Below are 23,298 nucleotides of genomic sequence, written 5' to 3'. Positions count from 1 at the left end.
ATACGGCATAGATGTTTTCTGTTTTGTTTCTTGTGTTCCGAGTGCTAAAATAGTCTCTCTAACACAATATAAGTGTTTTGATTTTAGCCTATTACAGTTAGTGTAGCATAAGATGCCATATACCATACATGCTGTTTTTGCAGTATCGGGGTTTCTGCAGGTCTTTAAAAGGACTTAATTCGACAAATTAAGGCATTAAAAGGGTCTTAAGTCTTAAATTCATAAAGTTGTGGGGTTAAATATTGCATGTACTGCAAAAAATAAATATCTTTCTTAGTGGTTGTCTTTTTTTAACCAGTACAAATGTCTTTTTCTAAATAGTTCAAAATATATTTATTTCAAGATACTTTTTTATTCGAGATGCAAAATGAAGATACGACGTCTTGTTTTCTGCAAATTTTAACAAAATTGAGCATAAACACATATCTGTCAGTGGAGTATGAAAACTTTTTCTGAGTCCAGTGGCAGATATTTGCTCTTTTTTTAATAAGTTCACTTCATTTTGATAAAAAAAGACTTCTTCACTTCATTTTGCTTCTCAAGTATATGTATCTTGATTTAAGAATCTTTAAACATTTGTACTTGCAAACAAGACCAAATACTGAGAAAGAATATCGCTGTCTGCAGGTACAGTAAACTGTAAAAAAATTACTGTACAATTTACAGTAACTTAATGGCAATTGTGGTTGCCAGTAAGACTGTAAATTTACAAAAGTACTGTAAATCAATAATTACAGTTGTACTGTAAAAATACAGCAAACTGTTGTGTGTATATATATATATATATATATATATATATATATATGCTGTAAAATTACAGTAGAAATGTTTGAGTTTTACAGTTCAGTTAAATATTTACTCTCCTTATAGATAATTCTGTGATTAATTAAGTGATGATTGTGCTTCAGAGATGAACAGCTGCTGTTAACAAGCAGAATCACTGAACGAAAGAGAAACGAGAACTACAACTGACTTCAGCCAAGCCTTAGATGAAATCAAATGAAATTAAAGACAACATTTAATCTCTCAAGATCTGATTAAACAACTCCACAATCTGCATTACCAGCTTCACACATTACGATTTGACTTTATTTCTGTCATATATCTACAGAAATTCTATGAGAATTAACAGGGAATTAGATGTTTTATTGAAAACGTTTCGTTTGACCTCACCTTTATGGCGATCAGGGTTTGCTTTAGTTGGGCACTTGGCCCTTGACTTTTTAAATTTTTTGGCTGCTGTAACTGTGTTTGCAAAGCACATTTGCTACAGCGAAGAAAAACCAATAAAAATTGTGATTATGTGGTTTTGATTAATTATTGATAATCATTATCTAGTGGCCTGGTTCACTGATCTCATTCAGTGTAGAAATTAGGGTTATTTCCATATTCTGGTGGTTGGGAACAGAGGAATTCAGGCCTTGAGCTAGAGGTCTGCGTTTTTAAGTCCCGCTCCCGTGAGGTTATATCCCGCACCCACCTGCACCCGCGATATATTCAATCTTAGTTCACCCGCTGTCCGCGTTGAATAATTTTCTTCCCGACCTGACCGTTCCCTCTAAATTTAGATCTCGTTTCCAGAATCACACATTTAAATTTCCTCTACTGAAAGAAAGAGAGAGTGGCTAACAAATAAAAGTGTAGACTGCATAGAATTTATGTATTTGTTATTCGTCTTTTTTTTGCTGCCAACACAGTAGGAAAAAAAAAGTGTCACAGAGAAAATAAATATGTACAAAAATTGTATTCCTTATTTTTATTAGTCTTGTCAGGCTACAATTCGTTTAACTTTTACAATACAATAGGAACAAATGTTGCAGAGGGGGAAAAAAATATAGGTTGTACAAAAATTGCCTATTAGACTATAATTTTATTCGTCTTGTCAAAATACTAAATTCGTTTGACACATTGCTGTAAACACAGTAGCCTAGGAAAAGTGTCACAGAAGAAAAATATATAGGCTAAATTCGACACTGTCATTTAAAATTATAGGCTAAGAAAAATATAAACAAAACTGAGTTGAACTTTCTTCAAGGAAAGCGCATCCACACTTTGCTCCATCTTTATTCTGCTCTGTCACTCATCGACAACCTGCCTGTTCTGTCGGCGGGCCGTATATTCACCACCGGTACAGCCTGCTCTGAGCATCGTTGCGCACATGCTGCGCACAGACCTCGCAAATAAAACATTTCATGCGTGCAGCGCGTGCATATCAGTCGAGTGCAGGCTGTACCGGTGCTTAAATAAAGCGCAGATATGCAGTTCTGAAAGGACTTCGGGAACGGGATATTGTTAGACCGCCCGCTCCCGTTCAAATTGCACCAGAGTTACCAACCGCTGCCGCGTTTTATTCGGGAATTTAATCCTGCATCGCAAGAAATCTGAGATGGTCCTCACTACAGAACACAAGATCCAGGGGGTGTGGTTGGATCTAGATCCAACTCCTCCCACCTTACATATACCTAAACCTACCCGTCTCCACCCCCTCATCCCTAAAACCACCCATCCCCATCCCTAAACCTACCCATCTCCACCCCTAAACCTGCCATCTCCACCCCCTGGATGTGGATCCAACCCCGCCCCCTGGATCTTTGTTCTGCAGTGAGGGGCTACTGAGAAATCTGGTCGGGTCCCGTGGTTCCCGCGGGACAGCAGACCTCTACCTTGAGCTATTTGTTTGTAAAATGATTCATGGAGTAATTGGTTGGAAGCTGTATTTTTAAACATTCAAGTGTTGCTAATACAACTCATTGTGCTCCGTAGACATTTGTGTTTTGATAACATGTTGATGTATTGTGTTCCTTTCAGTTTATTCCTGAAATTTTCTTTAAAAAAAACCCTGCAGAAACTCGGGTGAACTGTATAAAATATTAAGACTTAATTCTGCTTGAAAAAAATCTAATTGGAAAAAAAAAGCCTTAAGAAAACTGTGTTCAAAAAATGGTCCCCATAAAAGATTACATTTTAATTGAATCTAGCGTGTGAGGTGTAACATGCTACTGTTTGAAACATTTAATGTTGCGGTATGCATATTGTTTCACAAACTAGATTTAAATAGTAAGAAGATCTGCTCTTTGTGCAGGGTTTAGAAAATATGAGGATGCCATTTTTGTTTCTAAAAGTTATTATTAGGTTTATTATTTTGCTAAATTTGGACTGTGACACACGCACACTAACACTCTCAAAAGGCAAAAGTGGAAGCGGCGTGTAATTTTGTTTGTGATTAAAATGAACCCTTGAAAGATAAAGGTGCTATTGAGAGAGTCCTCTAAATGTCATTTTTGGCCCTCTCAACCTTTAATTAAACCTTCAAAACAGGGTGATAAAATTAACAAATGAGGTAATGAATAGAGTTAAACAGGTGGTGTATGGACGGGGAAAATGAACCAATCACTCCGTCCTGTGTGGATTTTGAGCTCCTAATTAGAAGCTGTCTTGGGTAATTATGACTGGGCTCGACTGACGCTAAAAACACTCCAGTGAAGGATAGTCAGGTGGAAGAATAAACAAATAAAGGACACCGAGCTGAGATCCCCTCAAAGACGACTTTTCCAAATCAGTTGCCTGAAACGTGTCTAAACGAGCAGAAATGGGGTGTAATTATGTGTGCCAGTGATGTGTTGCCTTGAAAAGCGCAGAAGTGTTTGTTATCAGGGTGGTGCGGTCATTTATAGCTTTCCTTCAGTTTAATATCTCAGTTTAACAAGCAGACTGCAGGAGTTTGGAGTGATTTTATGCATCAGATCAAAATTAACTTTTATGTACATCCTTTAAAAACGTTCCTAGGTTTATTATAAATAATAATAAATAAATATTTATAAATCATAAATAAATAATTCTTCCGTGCATTAAAAAAATTCACTGTTTGTTTTTATGTTAATGCAATGCAACTTCTGAAGCAGCTTTTCTTTTTTGCTTTTTCCTATTCTATTCAATATACTGTTGCAGCCAGAAATGTCACCTTACTGAAGTAAAATGTGTTGCAAATGTCATTTTCATGTTGACTTTAGCGTACTACAATTTCTGCGGTATGCAGTATGTACGTTGAATGCCATGCGAAAATGTTTATGCATGGAAAAGCAACATGACCTTCTGCATTTGCCAGAATATGCAGTGCAAAACTTGAGCTCACTGAGCTGAATACTGTATCTCACAATGCAATGTCCTCCACTTGACCTTCCATTTCCAGTGTGACTAAAGAACCATAAGTAATACCAGCCACCATTTATAACATCATCTTGACTCATTGTTTGATCCCAATGCCAAATGTTAAGACGTATTTACACAAAACTGAACTGATAATGTGAAATCCATTTTAGATTAACCCTTGGTTAATACAAAATCATGACAACAGTCTTGCAGAATAATGTTTGCAACATTTATCATTGCATATTGAATACTATTTTGTGTTTTATTTTTAAAAACAGCTTAACCCTAGAATTGCAATATAAACCCTGCTTCTGTATTTAAAGGAATGGAAATGCTCACCAATGGATCCTCTGCAGTGAATGGGTGCCGTCAGAATGAGAGTCCAAACAGCTGATAAAAACATCAAAATAATCCAAAAGCAATCCACACCACTCCAGTCCGTCAGTTAACATCTTGAGAAGTCAAAAGCTGCATGCATAAGAAACAAATCCAATATTAAAGCATTTCATCTGTAAACATTGCTTCTGGCCAAAATACAAAGTCCATAATCCATAATAACTCTTCCTCCGGTGAAAGTTCCATCCCTTGTTGTTCTCTTATGTCAGAATCCATCATATATTTGTTTGTTTAGAACTGTTTTCACTTGTTAACAGTGCTTGATCTGTGCATATCTCTGGAGGAAGTGTTATTATGGGTTATGGACATGTATTTTAGCCTGAGGCAATTGTTTGAAGTTTAAAATGCTATAATGATGGATTTGTTTCTCACAAACATGCAGCTTTTGACTTCACAAGATGTTAATTGATGGACTGCAGTGTTGTGGATTATTGTAATGTTTTTTGATCAGCTGTTTTGACTCTCATTCTGACGGCACCCATTCACTGCAGAGGATCCAGTTGTGAGCAAGTAATATAATACAAAATTGTTAAAACAGTGTTAAATCCTGTTATTTCAGGTTAGCTTTAATCATGACCTACTAAGATTTCCTGATTATTAATGCTCTGAATCAAGTATGGAGCCAAAACATTAGATATGAACTAGTCATGAGTAAAATCATTTCAAATTATTTGCAAGGAAAACTGAAAGAAGTCCGCACAGGTTTTCCCATTTTCATGAGGTTATTTGCATCCTATATGTGCTCGTGCGTGTTTATGTCACATTGAGGGTATTGGAAAACCACCGTCTCCATGTTCGGCTCAACAACAGTTTATAATTGCATTTTAATAGACAATTAAAGGCAGGCCATAAATCAGCCCTCACACTTGGCAGGAGGCTTGAATTTAATTTTGAGGAAAACAAAAAAAACAAACAGTGTTTACTACGTCAACCCCAATTAACCCATGCCACTCTATTACTGTACACCGCACTTCACCCTGCGATGAAGACAAGGGTGTTTGATTGTGAGATGAAGAATCAAAGACAAAGAGAAAGATTTATGAAGCACAGTGAGTGGAAAATGATTGAATAATGACAATTATTGAAGAAAAGGTCAGACTGAAGATTAAAGATGACAAAAATTGCCATATTCAGGCTTGTTTTGCATGTTTAATCCAATTTTGTGTAAAAAATGTCTTGTGCTTGAAATAATGAAAGGAATGTGAATCATGATTATCATTTCAGGTTTGTTTGTCACACCGATTATAAAGTTGAGTGCATTGCATTGTGAGATACTGGTTATATCCTCTTTTTTTAGAATATTAGAATGATTTCTAAAGGATCATGTGACTGAAGACTGGAGTAATGATGCTGCATTCAGCTTTGATCAAAGGAATTATAACATTTGAATATATATTCAAATAGAAAAAAAATGATTTTAGACAATAATAATATTTTACAATATTACAATGTTTACTGTGTTTTCGATCAAATAAATGCAGGCTTGGTGAGCAGAAAGACTTCTTTCAAAATCATAAAAAAAAAAAATCCTAATTATTCGTAACTTCTGTCCGGCAATGTACATAATATATACATAGGGCAAAGCTAGTATGGAAGTACAGCATTCTGACTAAATGTAGTTATCATGCAGTTCATGCATAGGCTTAATTCTTATGCTTAGCATACAAGAATGGGGTATTTAATAAATGCAAACCGTTAAAATCCAGTGACCCTGCCATTTTTTATTTATTTTTTGCTGGCTTGATACTTTCCCTGAAGTTCTATCAAAGCCAGACTTTTTGAGTCGAATTTTGATTCGAGATGCATTAAAATGCTAATTAGCTGCCTGTGTGGCGGGCTCAAGTAGAGGGTAGAGCGGCTGTCGTTCGGCAATCATTGTGGTGATTTATTGACAGGGTTAATCGCCTGAAGGACTTCAATGAGAATGCGATAGCCATCGCCAACGCTAATTGATTTTCTGCAATTTGCGAACACTTTGATACCTGCTGTTGTATTGTGTCGTGGATGAATAGACTGGCGATGTAATACTGCTTTCCCTCCAAAGAGCCGCCACCTTTGAGTTGTGGAGGCAGGATTACCCCTGTCATGTCTGTGTAATTAGTGTTTGTCTAATTAATCATGGATGTGTGTGTGTGTGTGTGTCTAAGTGATTTTCTGCACAAAGGTTTGCTGTGTGTCAATCAATGCATTTGATGTGTGTGTGCGCTGATGTTTTGTCTGCTTCTTTTTGTTGCAGCCGGATGATGATGATGGAGAAAACCTCTTGGAAAACCCGAACTCTCTTTCTTTGGAGTTTGTGGATGATCCCAACTTCAAGAATAAAGTCAACTACTCATATACAGCCGTACAGATTCCTACTGACATCTACAAAGGCTGTGAGTACTGACAACAAACACATACGCTGCTGTTCAAAAGCTTGGGAAAAGTATGATTTTATTTTATTTTTTTCAGCGAGGATGCATTCATTGAAGACATTTCATTATGTTGCAAAAGATTTCAAATAAATGCTGTTCTTTTGAACTTTCTATTCATTAAAGAATCCTAAAAATAAAAAGTGCCTCAGAAAAAAAAGCAATTCTGAAATATTTCCTGAGCAGCAAATCAGCACATTAGAATGATTTCTCAAGGATCATGTGACACTGAAGACTACAGCAATGATGCTGAAAATTCAGCTCTGCATCATAGGAATAAATTACTTTTTAAAATATATTCAAATAAACTGTTATTTAAATGGTCATAATATTTCACAATATTACAGTTTTTACTGTATTTTTGATCAAATAAATGCATCTTATAATTTCACATAATAATATCAGTAATATTGGACTGCACTGGCTGAGCAGGATCCTAAATTTAATTGGACTGAATGGGAAAATTGGCACTTTCATTTTGCATTGTCTTGCATCTTGTATTATTCAATCACATTTTACCTTGCATAGTTTTGCTGATGGTTTTTGAGGATGAGAGCAAGTCACACAAGCTGTCCATGTTGACATCTGTCTGCTTTGACTTTTGAAGGAGGATTTTGCACCCAAAGTTTGATTGGACACACTCCCTTTAACATCCACATAGGATATAATTAAGTCTATTTTGCTCATGCATGATAACAATGTTAATAGTTACAATTTAGTAATTGCATTTCATTGTTTATTCCTTATTCTGTTAGATTAAACCTGTGACCGATGGGTTGTGAATCAACTGTTGAGAACTTCTGCTCTATATGAACTGGCTTTGGTTAAGTCAGAACTGTAATTAATAAATAATAAATCAGCTTCGGTTTTAAAGATCAGATATATTCCTTAAGCACATTGTATAATATATAGTAAAATATACAGTGTATAATGTTGACTGGCTGTATTGCTGTACTGTTTAGTAGGATTTATTTAGACGTGAACCATGTTTTACCTCTTTCCTCGTGGGACTCTGGAGTGTTACTGAAGTATTTTCATTTCTCATTTTATGCCGAGTATCTGAAAATATCCAGCGGTTTGTGTGCGTGATGTGCTATCTGTCTGTCTGGTGTCTGTGGAGGATTTTACAACTGAATCACCGTCTTGTATCTTTGATAGCATCTCTCGGGAATCCCTTGAGCGGTCCTTCGAAATGATAGCGAGATTCAATGCGTATGTTCTTAAAGGCATACAGAGTGGTCTAATGACAGACAATTTTAAGCTACACACATACATGAACTTGATTTTACGTTAAGAGTACAGCTTTCGGAGATAAATGTTCACTCTTTTGGTGTTTAGAAAGTGTTTCTGTGTCACTCTGTGATTTGTTAGTAATGTTGACTAGGACAGATGTTTGTAGAATATCCTGAGCGCCTCCTTCATCTGTCTGTGGATGTTTGTGAGCTTATGGGTAATGGATGATTGCTGGAAGATGGATGCTGGCAGAGTGTGATCAAACATTTGGATGCTGTTAACTTTGCTCCTGCTCTAATACATAACCATCACATGTTACTGTGTAGAGGGTCTCGGATCGCTTTGATGCATAACATGGATGTTTCGGTGACTGAGAACAATAACACAAGTTATATGGGAAGGATATGTAAACTGTGAACAGGATATATTTCAGCTGTGGTCTAGATGTCTACATGTCATCGGACAATATCCTGTCTCAGTGTCAAATCTTGAGCCTAAAGCAACTCTGAAATAATTGATTACTTACGTACTCTCTCTCTCTCTCTCTCTCTCTCTCTCTATATATATATATATATATATACTATAAAAATTCTAAATAAAAATGACAAAACAACAAAATTAATAGAATTTATAACAAAAATTTAAATAACTAAAAATATAAACTTTATAAAATTGTAAACACAAGTATTTCTTCTTTTCTTTAATTATATATTTCTATAATACCAAACTTACCTTTGTAATTTTTTACATTGGAAATACACGGACTGTTTTAATCCATAAAGTTTGGTGAGGTCTGGACTGTCCGCTGTAACGTGGCGTGACCGTGGGCTCATGGGAATTGTAGTTCAATAAAGGCATGAGTGATAACCTCTCCACCTCTCTGCGGCTCACGCTGCTAATTTGGCTTAGAGGACAGTGGAGGATGAGGAGGGAAAGCAACATTAAAAAAATCACCATGACCACGAACAGGGATTAAACATTGCCATGGCAACAGAGATGTCCTGACCTGACACTCGGAGGGTTAGGAGTTCAGCGGATGAACACATCTAGATAAACGAGAAACGAAGAGTGTAGCTTGTAGATAGTCCCACAAAGTAAATTTAACTGGAGAGGGAAAAATTTAAACCCTACCTGCTTCACTTCATGCCTAACACCCCTTAACCACGGTAAAATCACTGTAAGTGGCTTATTGCTTTCAAAAAAACCAATATAAAATCCAAAATGTTCCCTGTTTACCTGGCTGTTCTTGGTTTTATTGGGTCTGTCAGAGATGGTTCCTCATAAGTGACTGATTTTTGCTTTACAATAGATTGCTCTAATAAGCATAAAAATGGTCAGAACACACAAATGTTGTGCAAAATAGTCCCTATTTATTTATTTTTTAGTATTGTAATAGGAATCAATCATTCATATGTGTAATTTTGAGTTGTACTTTAATTGTAATATGTGTAAACCCCAAGGAATTGAGATAACTCATTTGAAATGAGGAAACCGATTGCCTCGATTCATTTAAGTTTAGACACCCGTAGTTATGAGTACCCTGAACCTATTTCATTTGAGTTCACTAAAATGATATATAGCTAAAAGGCAGTTAAACTCCACTCAGTTATTTTGTGTTATTGAAATTGCAATTGCAATCTTTTAATTTAAATACATTGACACATTTTTCTTTGCTTTGAACAAACTCAATTTAATTGAAGGCAGGATGTTTAGCCCCAACTCATTAAAAAAAAGACAGATTCATGCAATGAAATGCAATTGAGTTAGTCCTATTTTAAATGAAGTGAATGAATTTATGAATAAAATGTTATCGTTTGTCAAAAACATTTACTTGGATAATAAATGATTAGGTAGAAATTCTTGTAATTTAGTTCCCCCTATAAAGACAAGCGCGACAAAGCATAACTGAGAGGTTTTATTTAAAACTGATATATCTCAGTGGTTTGCAGTGGTGTTTTCAAACGAGGAGGTTCTCAAGTTTTTTTTTTTTTAATCAAATGTAAATTCATCCCCAGTTAAATAAAGAAGAAAAAAAAATTATATTTTACATTTTTACACTAACAATGTATCAATATTCTATTTATTAAAGCCAAGTATGAATCTCAGCAAGTTTTACATTTATTCCAAAATAGCTCAAGGCAGTAACAATTAAATAACATACTTTATTAATGGACTTATGTTCAGCTATTCTTTTTAATAGTTAACTTTTAGCTATTTTTGAATATTTTGGATCATCAGTCATCAAAGCTCATTAATTTATTGGTCACAGAGATTTACTTTAAATTTCACCTAGCTGTTTACTCACTAAACACTCCCATAGATCATGTTTTCAGGCCATTTCAAATTTATTTGAACATAACAAAGTGGTTATGTGTGTGAGTTGTTTACTTATTATTTTAAATTAATCTTCCCATTAACGCCATGATATAATTTTTTGTCAGACTTATTTGTGAACGCAGAACATGCACAAACACGAGGCGGGATTTATCGTATCAACCAATCACAGCCGATCATAACCATTCATATTGCAATGGAGGCATTGCCTTCTCTCACATGACTTTCCCCCATTCGTTCTCAATTACCCCTCACCAATGGACTCAGGGGAGGCGAGAGAGACTAGTTAGTCTCTTATTTGAGTGAAATGAACTCATTTCATTTAATAAATATGACTGTTAGGTTTTACAGTGTAAGAGTGGCTTTTTCCACTCTAATAAATCACAGCAGAACCACAAACGCAGTGTTTGTCTTTGTCCCAGACAGGGTTGTGTCCCGTCAGAAACTCTCCACAACGGCCTTTATCCAGACGCTGGTCGAGTGAGGACTCCTGCGCTCAGTCAGGCTTTAGCTGTATTGTGTGGTGCTGATGTGAGACCAAAGCAGACAGTTTCTGCTAATAACAGCGGCTCCGAGTGAAAATGTTTTGTGTGTGTGTCACTCTTCATGCAGTAAATGGGCCGGCGTGTGTGTGAGTCCTGCTTTGGCGGCTCTGCCAGGCCTCCTTGGCCATTTATTGAGATTGAGAACGTTTCCTTGCCCGACTGTAATGAACCATTTTATGATTCATTATCCCGCCGATGAATTCCGCTGCCAAGTCTGCAAACTTTCTAATTAGCACGGGTCAAACAGCCACACAGTTTCCGTCTAATTATCACCGCCTATTACGGAACGGACACTGGAGGAAAGCCATAGTGAGGTGGGTGGTGCGACGCTCAGACGAGGTGTTAGAGAAATACAGCAGAAAAACTCTAGCGCTCAGATGATGCTCTTTCATAATGAACATCTCATTTATGTTTAACTTCATCTCAGATATCTTAGTAACGCTTTACAGAAAGGTTCCATATGTTAACATTAGTTATTAGTTCACATAAACAATGAAAAATACTTCTGAAATAATTTATTAGTCTTCATTATTCAAACCAAACCATACCATTATAAACCTTTTAATGTTATTTAATGAATCCGAGTTAACATGAACCAACAATAAACATTTTTTAAATGATGTTAATGACGATTAATAACAAATATTGTTATTACTACTAATAATAAATGCTGCCACAAATGTATTGCTTGTTGTTAGTTAATGCAAATTTGAGGTGTTGGGACACGTAGTTAAAGAAACAAAGTCTCTATTTGATCTCGTTTTAATCAAATTTCTGTCTAAGAGAAAGTATTTTGAAATCACCAAAAAAAAAAAAAAGGATTTTTCCATCCTTTTCTACAGTAAAGATCCATACTTTTACTGTTAAAGAGTTTCACAGTCTACCTGAAGTTGCTTTTGTTTTGGAGTATATGCACTTAAATGGATTGGTCATGCCTTGCTGCATTATATATTTAAAATGAATTTTAACATCTTCTGTCCGTGAGTCCACTCCTCCAGTGATGAAGACTATCATATCGTCAGCTCGACTCCAGCAGTTTAGCTCAGCTGACAGAGAAACGGCCGCTTCAGTCCTGACACATGTGCTAATACAGATCAAGTTCGTTCGTTATTATTCTGAGCAAACGTCTTTGATTTTAATCCCCGCTGTAAGAAACTGTCCCCGTCTCAAGTTGTTTTTCAGGCCTCAATTGTTGTTGGAGATTCTGTTGGAAATGGTGCTTATTAAAGTGAAATTGAAAGACTAATTGTGTGTGTGCATGAAAGGCGAGGAGAAGCAGCTTGAACGGATTAGCACCTCCCGTGGATGAGGACGACCTTTTTTCACCGTTCTTCTCAGACTTTGGGAAAAACAAACCAGGGACCGGTACTGCGAGAGCAAGTCTGGTTTGATTGTAATGGTGTTTTTCCTTCCTTTCAGATGCCATCTGTGGGAAATGACATACCAAAATTAGCAATTATATTTACATTTATGCATTTGACACATGCTTTAATTCAAAGTGGCTTGCATCGCATTCAAGCTATACATTTTATCAGTTCAGACCCATGACCTTGGCGTGATGACTGATTTTATACAATACAATACAAACTAAGACCAGGAACATGCAAATATAAACGTAAAATGTAATGTAATTAATGTAAGAAATGTTAATGTTTTTAATTATCAATTTCAAGTTGTCTTTATTTTATTTTAGACAAAATAAGACCAGGAGCATGTAACTATCACAGCAAAAATAAAGTGTAAGCAATTTAAATGTAATACATATTTAATGCATTTTTAAAAATAAATGATCGATTTCAAGATGTTTATTTTATTTTGGACAAAATAAGACGCGAGTATGTAACGAGTATGTAAATATAAAAGTAAAAAATAAATTGTAAGCTATTTTAATTTAATAAATGGTCATGTATTTTTTTAACCATCTTGACACTTTATTTGCAGTCTGTCTTTCATCATGAATATTAACTGGTATAAATATGAATTCATTTCCAATAATAATGTTTCAAGTGATTTATGAGAACAAACAACTAATTTTAAGGCATTATGTTTACATTATAGTGAATTAAGAGTGCCATTATGATGCATTATATAATACTGGTTTCATAGGTAGTGTTAGACGACCTGTAATGGTGTTTTACATGCTTCCAGTTTGTGTATAGCTTGACCGTGTCATTACCAGGACTGAACTGTAGTATCCGAGCGACGTCAATCACAGCATCTGTGTGCGTGCCAATCCAAGATTTCATTTTCTTCCCTCTGCTGGAAGCGAGATATAACAGAACCCCCTCTGAGATGAAGAAGTGGAGCTGCTATAAACAGTGGATTTGAAGTCGTTTTCTCTTCAGCGCCTCCTCCTCGCTCCGCACTCGTCCTGCTCAGTGAAGGGGCACTATCGCTCTCCGCCACACTAATTAAAAACCTTAACGCAGCCAACGCCTTCCTTCATTCACCAGCACATTCACAAATTATATTTCCGCTGTTTATTGGTTACAGTATCATTTTAATTAAAGCTTTTTTTCCCTTTCCATTTTCCGCCAGCAGTTCTGAGATTCTGCGCTCCGTAAGCAGTCGTTTTTTCCTGTTGTTCTTGAGGGAACCTTTTTAAAAAATAATATTTTTTATATTATGAAAACTGTATGTGGTCGAAACTGAACTGGAGACATGGTTTAGTTAGCAAACCATAATCTGCCTTTGATAATATTATTTACGTTTTTTAAAATGGTTAAAAACAGTGTGAATCATTTCGATTCTTGCATCAAATTTGACTCATTTTACCTTTCAAAAAATGCAGTGTGCATTTTTCTCTGTAAAATATAATGTTGACCAAAAAACGCAAAAATTATTGCTTAAAAAAAGCTAAGTGAAAATGTTTATTTGCAAACACTGAAGCTATTCAAGTACATACTGTGCTATGAATAATTATATAATTTGTAGTGTGAAATAATATTGGTATATGCTATATTGAATGTGGTGTGTATATATATATATATATATATATATATATATATATAATATAATAAATTACTTTTTGTAATTATTTCTAAAATTTACTAACAAATGTGAATACAAATACAGTAGTTTGTACTTATATATATTTTTTAACTACTACTATTTAAAATAAAGCAGAAAATAAATAAAGATGACAAAAATGTTGGCTTGGCTAACTAAACTGATTGAAGGAAAGTTTTTGTTTAAAATTACTAAAACTAAAACAGAAATAAAATAAATTAAACATAAATAGAAATATGTAATAAAAATTAAAAATAACAAATTGGCAAAAACTGATGTTAAAATTAAAACTGAAAATATAAAAATAAGAGCTTATTTAAAATATTAATAAACACTTCAGTGGTATAAAAATAATATTCAAACACTGAGGGAGCGCATAGTTTTGTCAGACAGTTTTGAGGACCTGATGGCTGGATGTTGCTGTGGTTTGTAGGGTTCTTGTTCTGTTGTTCTCATCACCTGAGGTTAGTGTGTGTGTGTGTGTGTGTGTGTGTGTGCGTGTGTGTGTGTGTGTGTGTCTGTGTGTGTGTGTGTGTGTGTGTGTGTGTGTGTGTGTGTGTGTGTGTGTGTGTGTGTGACATATGATCCACTGCTCTGACAGACCGCTGACACTGATAGTGGATGTGTCTCGCCGTCTCTGGCCTTGATGTGCTCAGGTGTGGATGAGATGTGGATGCTAAGGTGAGCTTCAGTTTGAGAGCTGTGAATGTGATTGTGCAGCAAACACAGAATCTGAGAGTATGTGTGTAAAGTGTCTTAAACAGCAAAGTTAACAGTAAGATTGGGTGATTTTACTTTAACTGTTACAAACAAGCTTAAAAAAAAAAAAAAAAAGAAATAAGAAAAATGATAGAGCTGGCTGACAATTTCTAAAACTTCTTCAAACAGTACGTAGTTCAAAAGTTATTTTTTAAATAAATACAATATAATAATACATTTTATTTACGGATGTTTTTCATGGCACTCAATGACACATTGCAAGCACAATAAAGAAATATCATAAAGCATAAAGCACATATACCATATAAAAAGACATATAGCATAAAAAAGTATAACATGAAACAGATATAAACATTGAAAAAAATCAAAAGGATTTTATAGTATTTTATATATTATTATTATTATTTATAAATATTTATGACGAAAACAGTAGTTTGTGTCTTTTGCTACTAAGGCCAAAAATGATTTAATTAGATTAATTAATTAATTAAATTGTCAGTGTACTACAAAGGTGTGGTTGTTTTTTTGTTTTGTCTGGTTTTTTTATGTTAAAATTATTAAATATTGTTAAAATTGTTATTGTTTAAACAAAAAATATTTTTACTGCCTAATCTTAAAGGATTTTTAAATAGATTAAATACATAAATATATACAATAAATAATAAATATATAATATAGACTGAGACTGAATAGACTGAATCAATAATGAAAGTGAACTGTGATCCAACCAAAATTAGAATCAGAATGATCCATTTTATAGATTTATTTAATGAAATGGTTCATAACAGTTGAATGAACAACATAAATATAGCCTCTTTATGTGCACATTTTCATAACCACAGATTTGTGTATGATTTGTATATCCTCCATCATTCAGCAGCACATGGAGTCCTGTAGAGCTGTTTTTGCTGAGTAATAAGCATGACGGGATCCAGTATGAAGGATTTCTGGCTCTCAGCTCACCCCATAAATCGGCCTCGTAACCTGGGCCGCTCCTCGTGTGCTGCTTCGCTCCATAACAGACCGAGCGTTCAGCACAACTGCTGCTCTTAAAAGTGTCTGAGGGAAAGTGCTTGATGGATTCTCTCTCTCACACACACACACACACACACACTCTTATTTTGAAGAATGGTCCCCATGTATTTCCACCCCGCCACACATAAATTCTCCCTCTGAGGATATTTTTCTTTTTATCAATTGTCTGGCGCACGTCGTGTCCTCGGTAAATAAATCAACTGGGGCCTTTGTTTTGCGTCTGTTTCCTTATCTACCCAGCCCTCGTAATTCTGCTTAGACGACCTGCCACAGCCTTGTGCATGTGTGTGTGTGTGTGTGTGTGTGTCTCAGCTGCTGTCCACTCCGGTGTGGTTGAATCTGTATATACCACCCTGTGTGTGTCTGATAATGCTGTAAACAGTGTGTGTGGGAGCCTGCCGCTGTGTCCTTGACTCAAAGACACACTTAAACATCAGATACTTAAATATAAGAGTAAAAAACATTATCTGTAGCAGAGCTGCGATATAATTTGTGCAATGTTTAGTACTATACAAAAAATTTTATTTCATACAAATGCTATACTTTTGAACATTTTGTTTATGAAAGAATCCTGAAAATGTAAATGTATCAATATTACCAAAAAATATGAAGCAGCACAACTGTTTTCAACATTGATAATAATCAGAAATGTTTCTTGAGCAGCAAATCAGTATATTAGTGGAGTAATGATGCTGAAGATTCAGCTTTGATCACAGGAATACATTACATTATAAAATCTATTCAAATAGAAAACTGCTGTTTGTAGTAAATGTAAATTACTTGTAAATGTAATTAAAATAAAAAAAGTATTTATCTATTTATTATAATTATTTTAAACGCACTGAATGTGAACTGCATTGCATTGTGGGATGCAGTCTCATGTTCTGGTTGCATGCATACATGCATGATCATTTTGTCAAATGTAGTTGATCAGCCAGTTATTTCTTGCATGCCGAAAGTTGACATAGTGAGGACTGTATACATACTCCAAATTGCAGAGATAGTATCAGAAGAATGCTAGTATGTATGAAATTTTCAATGGCTCTGAAAATGAAGAAACAAGTGCAAAGTGCAAGATAGATAGATAGATAGGTAGATAGAACATGCTTGTGTGAGGAAGCAGTAGGGAAGTGAATGAGAGATGTGTTAGTTCAGTAAGAAGGATGTGAAGGAAAAGAGAAGAGGAAGAGATGGAGGAGGACGTTTTCTGGCAGCGTCAGGTCAGCGTTTGCGCTGCGTGTCATGCAGGTGGGTAGCTGTGGATCGGACGCTGGTGACGGAGGGAGCACGAAAGATGGAGAGACATTACTGACACGCTGAGCATAACAAACAGAGACAGAGGAGGACAACGGAGAGCTGAGCTGAGCGGAGCAGACAGCCGCAGGTGCAGACAGACAGCTGAGAGAGTGAGACACGCTGCCAAAGTTTTACTTGCTCTCTGAGACAAACTGCATGGGACAAAGGTGGAGTACGCTTGCAGAGAGCTGTCAGTTAAATGAAGCTAGCGCACCTACTGTACGCCTGGGTCCAAGAACCTTCTCAGGCGGTGTTCGGAGGTGGGAAGATATCAAGACACGACCGAATCCAATCCTGTCCACTGAGACTCCTTATGAAGAGCTGAGATATAAGTGCACTTTAAACATTTGCTTAGTCTTCTCTAAAGCTCACTTCAATTAGTTCCAGATCATCAGACATGACGATGTGCTGCATTTGGAAGCTGTATTTTCATACAGAACTGTTTTATGTTATGTCAGTTATTGGTTAGCAAATCAGTAAGGCTGCTGGCTTTGTTTTCAGACACAGTTTTGATTTTGTATGTTTTATAAAGGGCATTTTCTGCCTTGCTGATCTAACCTTATGATGGATTTAATAACTTTATGACCAAGCACAAAGACCTCTGAAATCAAAAAGGTGTTTTTGTGGTTTTTAGATTAGTTCTGTTGGATTTAAGGTCATCTAAAAGCTAGTGTACAGCTAAACATTTATAAAATATGCTACCTTTCAAAAGTTTGGGGTCAGGATTTATTTATTTTTACTTCAAATTCATTAATTTTATTCAGCAATGACACATTAAATTGATCGAAAGTGACATTAAAGACAGTTATAATGTAAAATTCATCAAAAAATCATGAATAAATGATCATGGTTTCCACAAAAAATATTAGACACAATTAGCACAATTGTTTTCAACATTTATAATTATAGAAAATGTTTCTTGAGCAGCAAATCAGTATATTAGAGTGATTTCTGAAGGATCATGTCACACTGAAGACTGGAGTAAAGATGCTGAAAATTCAGCTTTGAATCACGGGAATAAATTAGATTTTGAAATATATTCAAATAGAAAACAGTCTTTTTAAATTGTAACAATATTTCACATTATTACTGTTTTACTGTAATTTTAATCAAATAACTGCAGCCTTGGTGAACAGTAGAGACTTCAAATCTTTCAGACCCCAAACTTTTGAATGGTAGTTTAAACTTTAAAATGTACTGTTTTCCTCTTCTAAAAATGGCCCATTTTGACGGGAGATGGGAGTATATATAAATAGTGTCCAATAATATGATCTCCAGCCACCTATTAAATGTGTAAATACTAACAGGTCAGGTTTTGTCATTATGTCTTTGGTTGTTCTTTTTGATAAGCTTTGTGATGTTATATTGCATCTTTTGTTCTTTAAAGGAGCAGTACATTCTGTAGATGCAGAGCTAGAGAATAAACACATCTTCTTCAGCTTCTCCTATTGTAAAACCTCTCCTGGTTTCTCCTTTAAGAGTGTGTGTGGATCAGCAGCGAGCGGTTTCTCTCTCCATACAGTGATGACCTTGCTCAAGGTCAGGCGTGATGTGTGGATGCTCTCCTCGGACACCGCAGGGATCGATGTGTCCGACCGTTCGCAACAGTCACAAGCGCTTCTCTGAATATTTCCATATTTATGGAGTCCTGATGTGTGTGCCTCTGTTATCAGAACTATCTGCTTCACTTTTTTTGGTTTGATATTGTTTGTGGATATAAAGAGGTTTGTTTGTCAGCAGTTTAAAGGCCATATTTCCTTTCAGTTAGCGTGTTCTTCAACAGATCACCTCTATGGATTGTCTTAAAATCAAACAAAAACATTTTTTATAATAATGAATATTTATTTGTAAGAAGCCCATATAGTATTATAAAGCACAAAATGTAAAGACAGTTAGGACATAAGGCGCAAAATGCATGAAAATTAAAACACACTATGGTTCAAAAGTTTGAGATCAGTAAGATTTTTTAATGTCTCCCCGGGCGCTGCAGCATTGGCTGCCCACTGCTCCGGGTGTATGTTCACTACTGTGTGTACACTTGGATGGGTTAAATGCAGAGCACTAATTCTGAGTATGGGTCACCATACTTGGCCACACACCACTTCCCCTTAATTTCATTAATGTAATGAGGAATGTCATTTATTCCTGTGATGCAAAGCTGAATTTTCAGCATAATCACTCCAGTCTTCAGTGTCAGAAATCATTCTAATATGCTGATTTGCTGCACAAGAAACATTTCTGCTTGTAACCGATGATGAAAAAATTAAATACTGTAATAAATCGTTTAAGCTATGTGATACTTTGTGGAACATTTTGCAGGATTTATTTGAAATAGACATTATAATTGCCTTTAATGTCCCTTTTGATCAATTTAATGCATCTTTGCTGAATAAAACGCTATTTTGAACATTATTTTAAATCAAATGTGAATGCTTGAAGCTTGTCCAGATTGAAATGGTGAAATGTTTGTCCACAGACCATGATGTTTCATAATGGTGTGATTTTTGTGTGTCCTGCAGCTCCCACGATCCTGAACGAGCTGAACTGGACTCAGTCTCTGGAGAGGGTCTTCATTGAAAACAGTCGTGAGGACCCTTCGCTGCGCTGGCAGGTGTTCGGCAGCGCCACCGGAGTCACCAGATACTACCCAGGTAAAGCTCTTCTGTAAGAAACCCTGCTGTAAACCACAGTACATCCATTTCTGCCAGCAAACTCTGAGTGTGTCCTGTTCTCTCTCTAGCCACAAAGTGGAGAGCACCCAACAAGATTGACCTGTATGATGTGAGGAGACGCCCGTGGTGAGTGCCATCACCGGCGTAGGAAACACTCCATTTAGTCTGACTTTGATCTTGTTGTTTTCTCTGGCTCCCGGCGGCCTCTGCTGCAAAGAGCCAGCAAGTGTGTGAAGTTCAAATTAAGTCAGACTGCCGCAGTTTACAGTGCCACCTAGACCGGGGGTCAGGATGTGTCAGCAGCATCCGGTGGGGTCAGTCTGTCCCCATATGCTCGCTTCAGATCCATAGGGAAGACTTTACTTTGTGATTTCCTGCGTCGTTGCGTTCCTGCACCAGTATGTGCTGCGCAAGGGACTTCTACAGTCAATTTTCTCTTTCACATCAACTACTGTCATAGCAGAACGTTAGCTTTTTGATGTGTGGGTACAAGCCTGGCTCAAGTGCAGCCACCGAAATGAGAATTAAACCTAGCTATGAAGAGCAAATCAATGGAAAACTGGCTGAAATTGTTTGTAACATTTTTTTTTTTTTTTTTTTTTTTAGCTGAATATATTTATTTAATTATTTAGCTGAAGTTAATTTTAGTTAGCATAATTTATTTTTCATTTACAAATATATGTATTTATTTAGCTGAATTTAAATTAAATATTCAAATAATATTTAAATAGCTCATTTAAATTCAGCTAAATAAATACATTTATTTATTTTAGTTAATAAATTTTATTTCGATTAATTTAAAATATTTATATTTTGATAATAATATTTTTTTACTTGTGCTTTTATTTATCTGAAGCTATTTTAATTCATTCATTTATTCTGCATGTTATCTATTTATTTACTTGTGCATTAATTTAGCTGAAGTTATTTTATTTATTTATACATTTAACTTTAGCCTAAATTGGTTATTTTTATTAATTTGGTAGAAGTTATATATTTATATTTTATGCATTTAGATGACGTTAAAATATTTATTTATACATTTTTAAGCTGAAGTCATTTTATTTATTAATCAGTTTTGTTTATCTACCTGTGTATGCGGAATGTCACGGAATTTGTCAAAGTTTGGATGAATTAATCAAAAGTAGGTGATTACACTTAAATCAAATCATGATATGGACTAGTATCTGTAAATATTAAGCCGCAAAAGTCGATTTAAATATGAATCCTGCATGTTCTGCATGTCTCTGTATGAAGGGAGCAGACGTGCGGTTTTGTTTACTAGTTACATACACAGCGCGTGTGACGCTCGCGGTGATATCATCATCTCCCGTCTCAATGTGGACATAAATACATGAACAATATCTCCAAAACTGATCCGAGAGTCACTTCACGAGCATTTTACTATTTCATTTGAGTAAAACTAGCGTCATCTCATATACACACAGAACTTTAACGGTATTCACGGCAACCCGTCAAAATAAAAGTTCGGTTTAACTTTTTAAAGACATTGTGCCAGAAATAGGCTATATCACTATTATTTAGTAGAATGTACGTAATACTACTACTACTACTAATACTGTTGAAAAAATTTTTAAAGAAATAATCACAAAATATTTACATTTTAATAGTAAATCCCCTTTATTTGCCAAAAATGTAAATGTTTAATTTTCGTTAATTAAAATATATATTAAATCAATGTTTTATGCCTTCGTCTGATAACCAGTCCAATTTAAATACACAACACAGAATTTCTGAGGGGGAAAAACATTTCATAAGGCTTCTGTAATAATAAATAAAAATGGTTTGTATGCATTCAAATAATTAGACATGCTAAAACACAGAATTTGGTAAAAATAAAACATAAGGTGGGAAAAAAACACTTCATATGGCCCTAAACATGATGTCATTTTTGTTACACTTTTAATAAATTCATGTTAAATTGTATAAGTTTCATGATTTTAATTAATTAGACATGCTTTTTGATTAATAAAATTTAATTTGACCATTAAAAAGGAGTCCGGAAAAATTAAAACAGAAAATTAAAATGGAAAAAACAGAATTTAGAAAAAAAAAAAAAAAATGAATTTGGGAAAAAATTTAACGGATTTCATAGGGCCCTACACTTGGTAACACAAACCGAGCATCAGAATGGAGAAGAAAGGGGATTTAAGTGACTTTGAACGTGGAATGGTTGTTGGTGCCAGACGGGCTGGTCTGAGTATTTCAAAAACTGCTGATCTACTGGGATTTTCACTCACAACCATCTCTAGGGTTTACAGAGAATGGTCCGAAAAAGAGAAAATGTCCAGTGAGTGGCAGTTGTGTGGACGAAAATGCCTTGTTGATGTCAGAGTAACTCAAATAACCACTCGTTACAACCAAGGTATGCAGAATACCATCTCTGAATACACAACACGTCGAACCCTGAAGCAGATGGGCTACAGCAGCTAGGGCTGTGTATCGGCAAGAATCTGGCAATACGATACGTATCACGATACAGGGGTTGCGATACAATATATTGCGATACATTGCGATACTGTAAGCAAGGCGATATATTGGGATATTTCTTATTTTAGGAATAGGATATATATTTTTTTAGGAAAGCTGTCATTAAGAACACACCACCATATGCAAACCTTAGCAAAAAATAAATAAATAAAAGTAGTTTAACCAGAACACACTGCAGAACACACTGGGATCTGCATTTGCAATAATCAGTCCCTATAACATTCAACATTATTGAACCACTTTTTGTGCAGTACGAGTAAAGCGGGAAATATTCAAGTGCTTGCAGGATTCTTTAGTTAAATGTATGTATAAAATGTATTTTATAAAAATCCTATAAAATACGTTAAGTATGACAGCATGGTAAATAAAGAATATATATATATATATATATAAAATGTGTGTGTGTGTGAGAGAGAGAGCGAGAGAGAGTACGGAGAAATTACGCCTGTAATTTCAAAGTGAAGGCTAATAATAAACCCTACTCTTAAAAGCGCTCTTTTATTTTCTTCTTGGACAACAAACCAATCGCAGTCTTCAAAAGACTGTGTCATAGCTAGCAATGGGGTCAGAGTTTTCCTCGCTCAGAGTTGCTCTCAGATTGGTCCTGAATCACCTTTAAGCTAAGACTCCTAGTTAGAATTTTTTAAGCTAAATTAGGAGCTCTCTAAAAGGATTCTTAGAATCTTTAGGAATACGGGCCCTGGTCTCAATCCATTAGAGCACCTTTGGGATGTGGTGGAACGGGAGATTCGCATCATGGATGTGCATCCGACAAATCTGCAGCAACTGCGTTATGCTATCATGTCAATATGGACCAAAATCTCTGAGGAATGTTTCCAATACCTTGCTGAATCTATGCTAGGAAGACTTAAGGCAGTTCTGAAGGCAAAAGGGGGTCCAACCCAGTTCTAGCAAGGTGCACCTAATAAAGTGGCCAGTGAGTATATTTTGCTAACAGTATTCATGCCTTCATTTATGTCCACATGC

At 35.5% G+C, this 23,298-nt stretch overlaps 1 protein-coding gene across 1 annotated transcript in view; it reads left to right on the top strand.

The window, feature by feature from the left end:
* Positions 1-23,298, top strand: part of LOC306844558 (voltage-dependent calcium channel subunit alpha-2/delta-2-like) — a 227,081-nt gene that overhangs the window by 141,352 nt on the left and 62,431 nt on the right. Inside the window, exons 6-8 of the mRNA XM_079376781.1 lie at positions 6,782-6,920; positions 19,648-19,779; positions 19,869-19,926. Coding sequence (XP_079232907.1) covers positions 6,782-6,920; positions 19,648-19,779; positions 19,869-19,926 — 329 coding nt within the window. The remainder of the gene's footprint in view (positions 1-6,781; positions 6,921-19,647; positions 19,780-19,868; positions 19,927-23,298) is intronic.

This window comes from Barbus barbus (assembly GCF_936440315.1).
Source record: "Barbus barbus genome assembly, chromosome: 25".
In the NCBI taxonomy this organism is placed as follows: domain Eukaryota; kingdom Metazoa; phylum Chordata; class Actinopteri; order Cypriniformes; family Cyprinidae; genus Barbus; species Barbus barbus.
The sequence above is the reverse complement of the archived record's forward strand: the minus strand, read 5'-3'. Positions and strand labels throughout refer to the sequence as shown.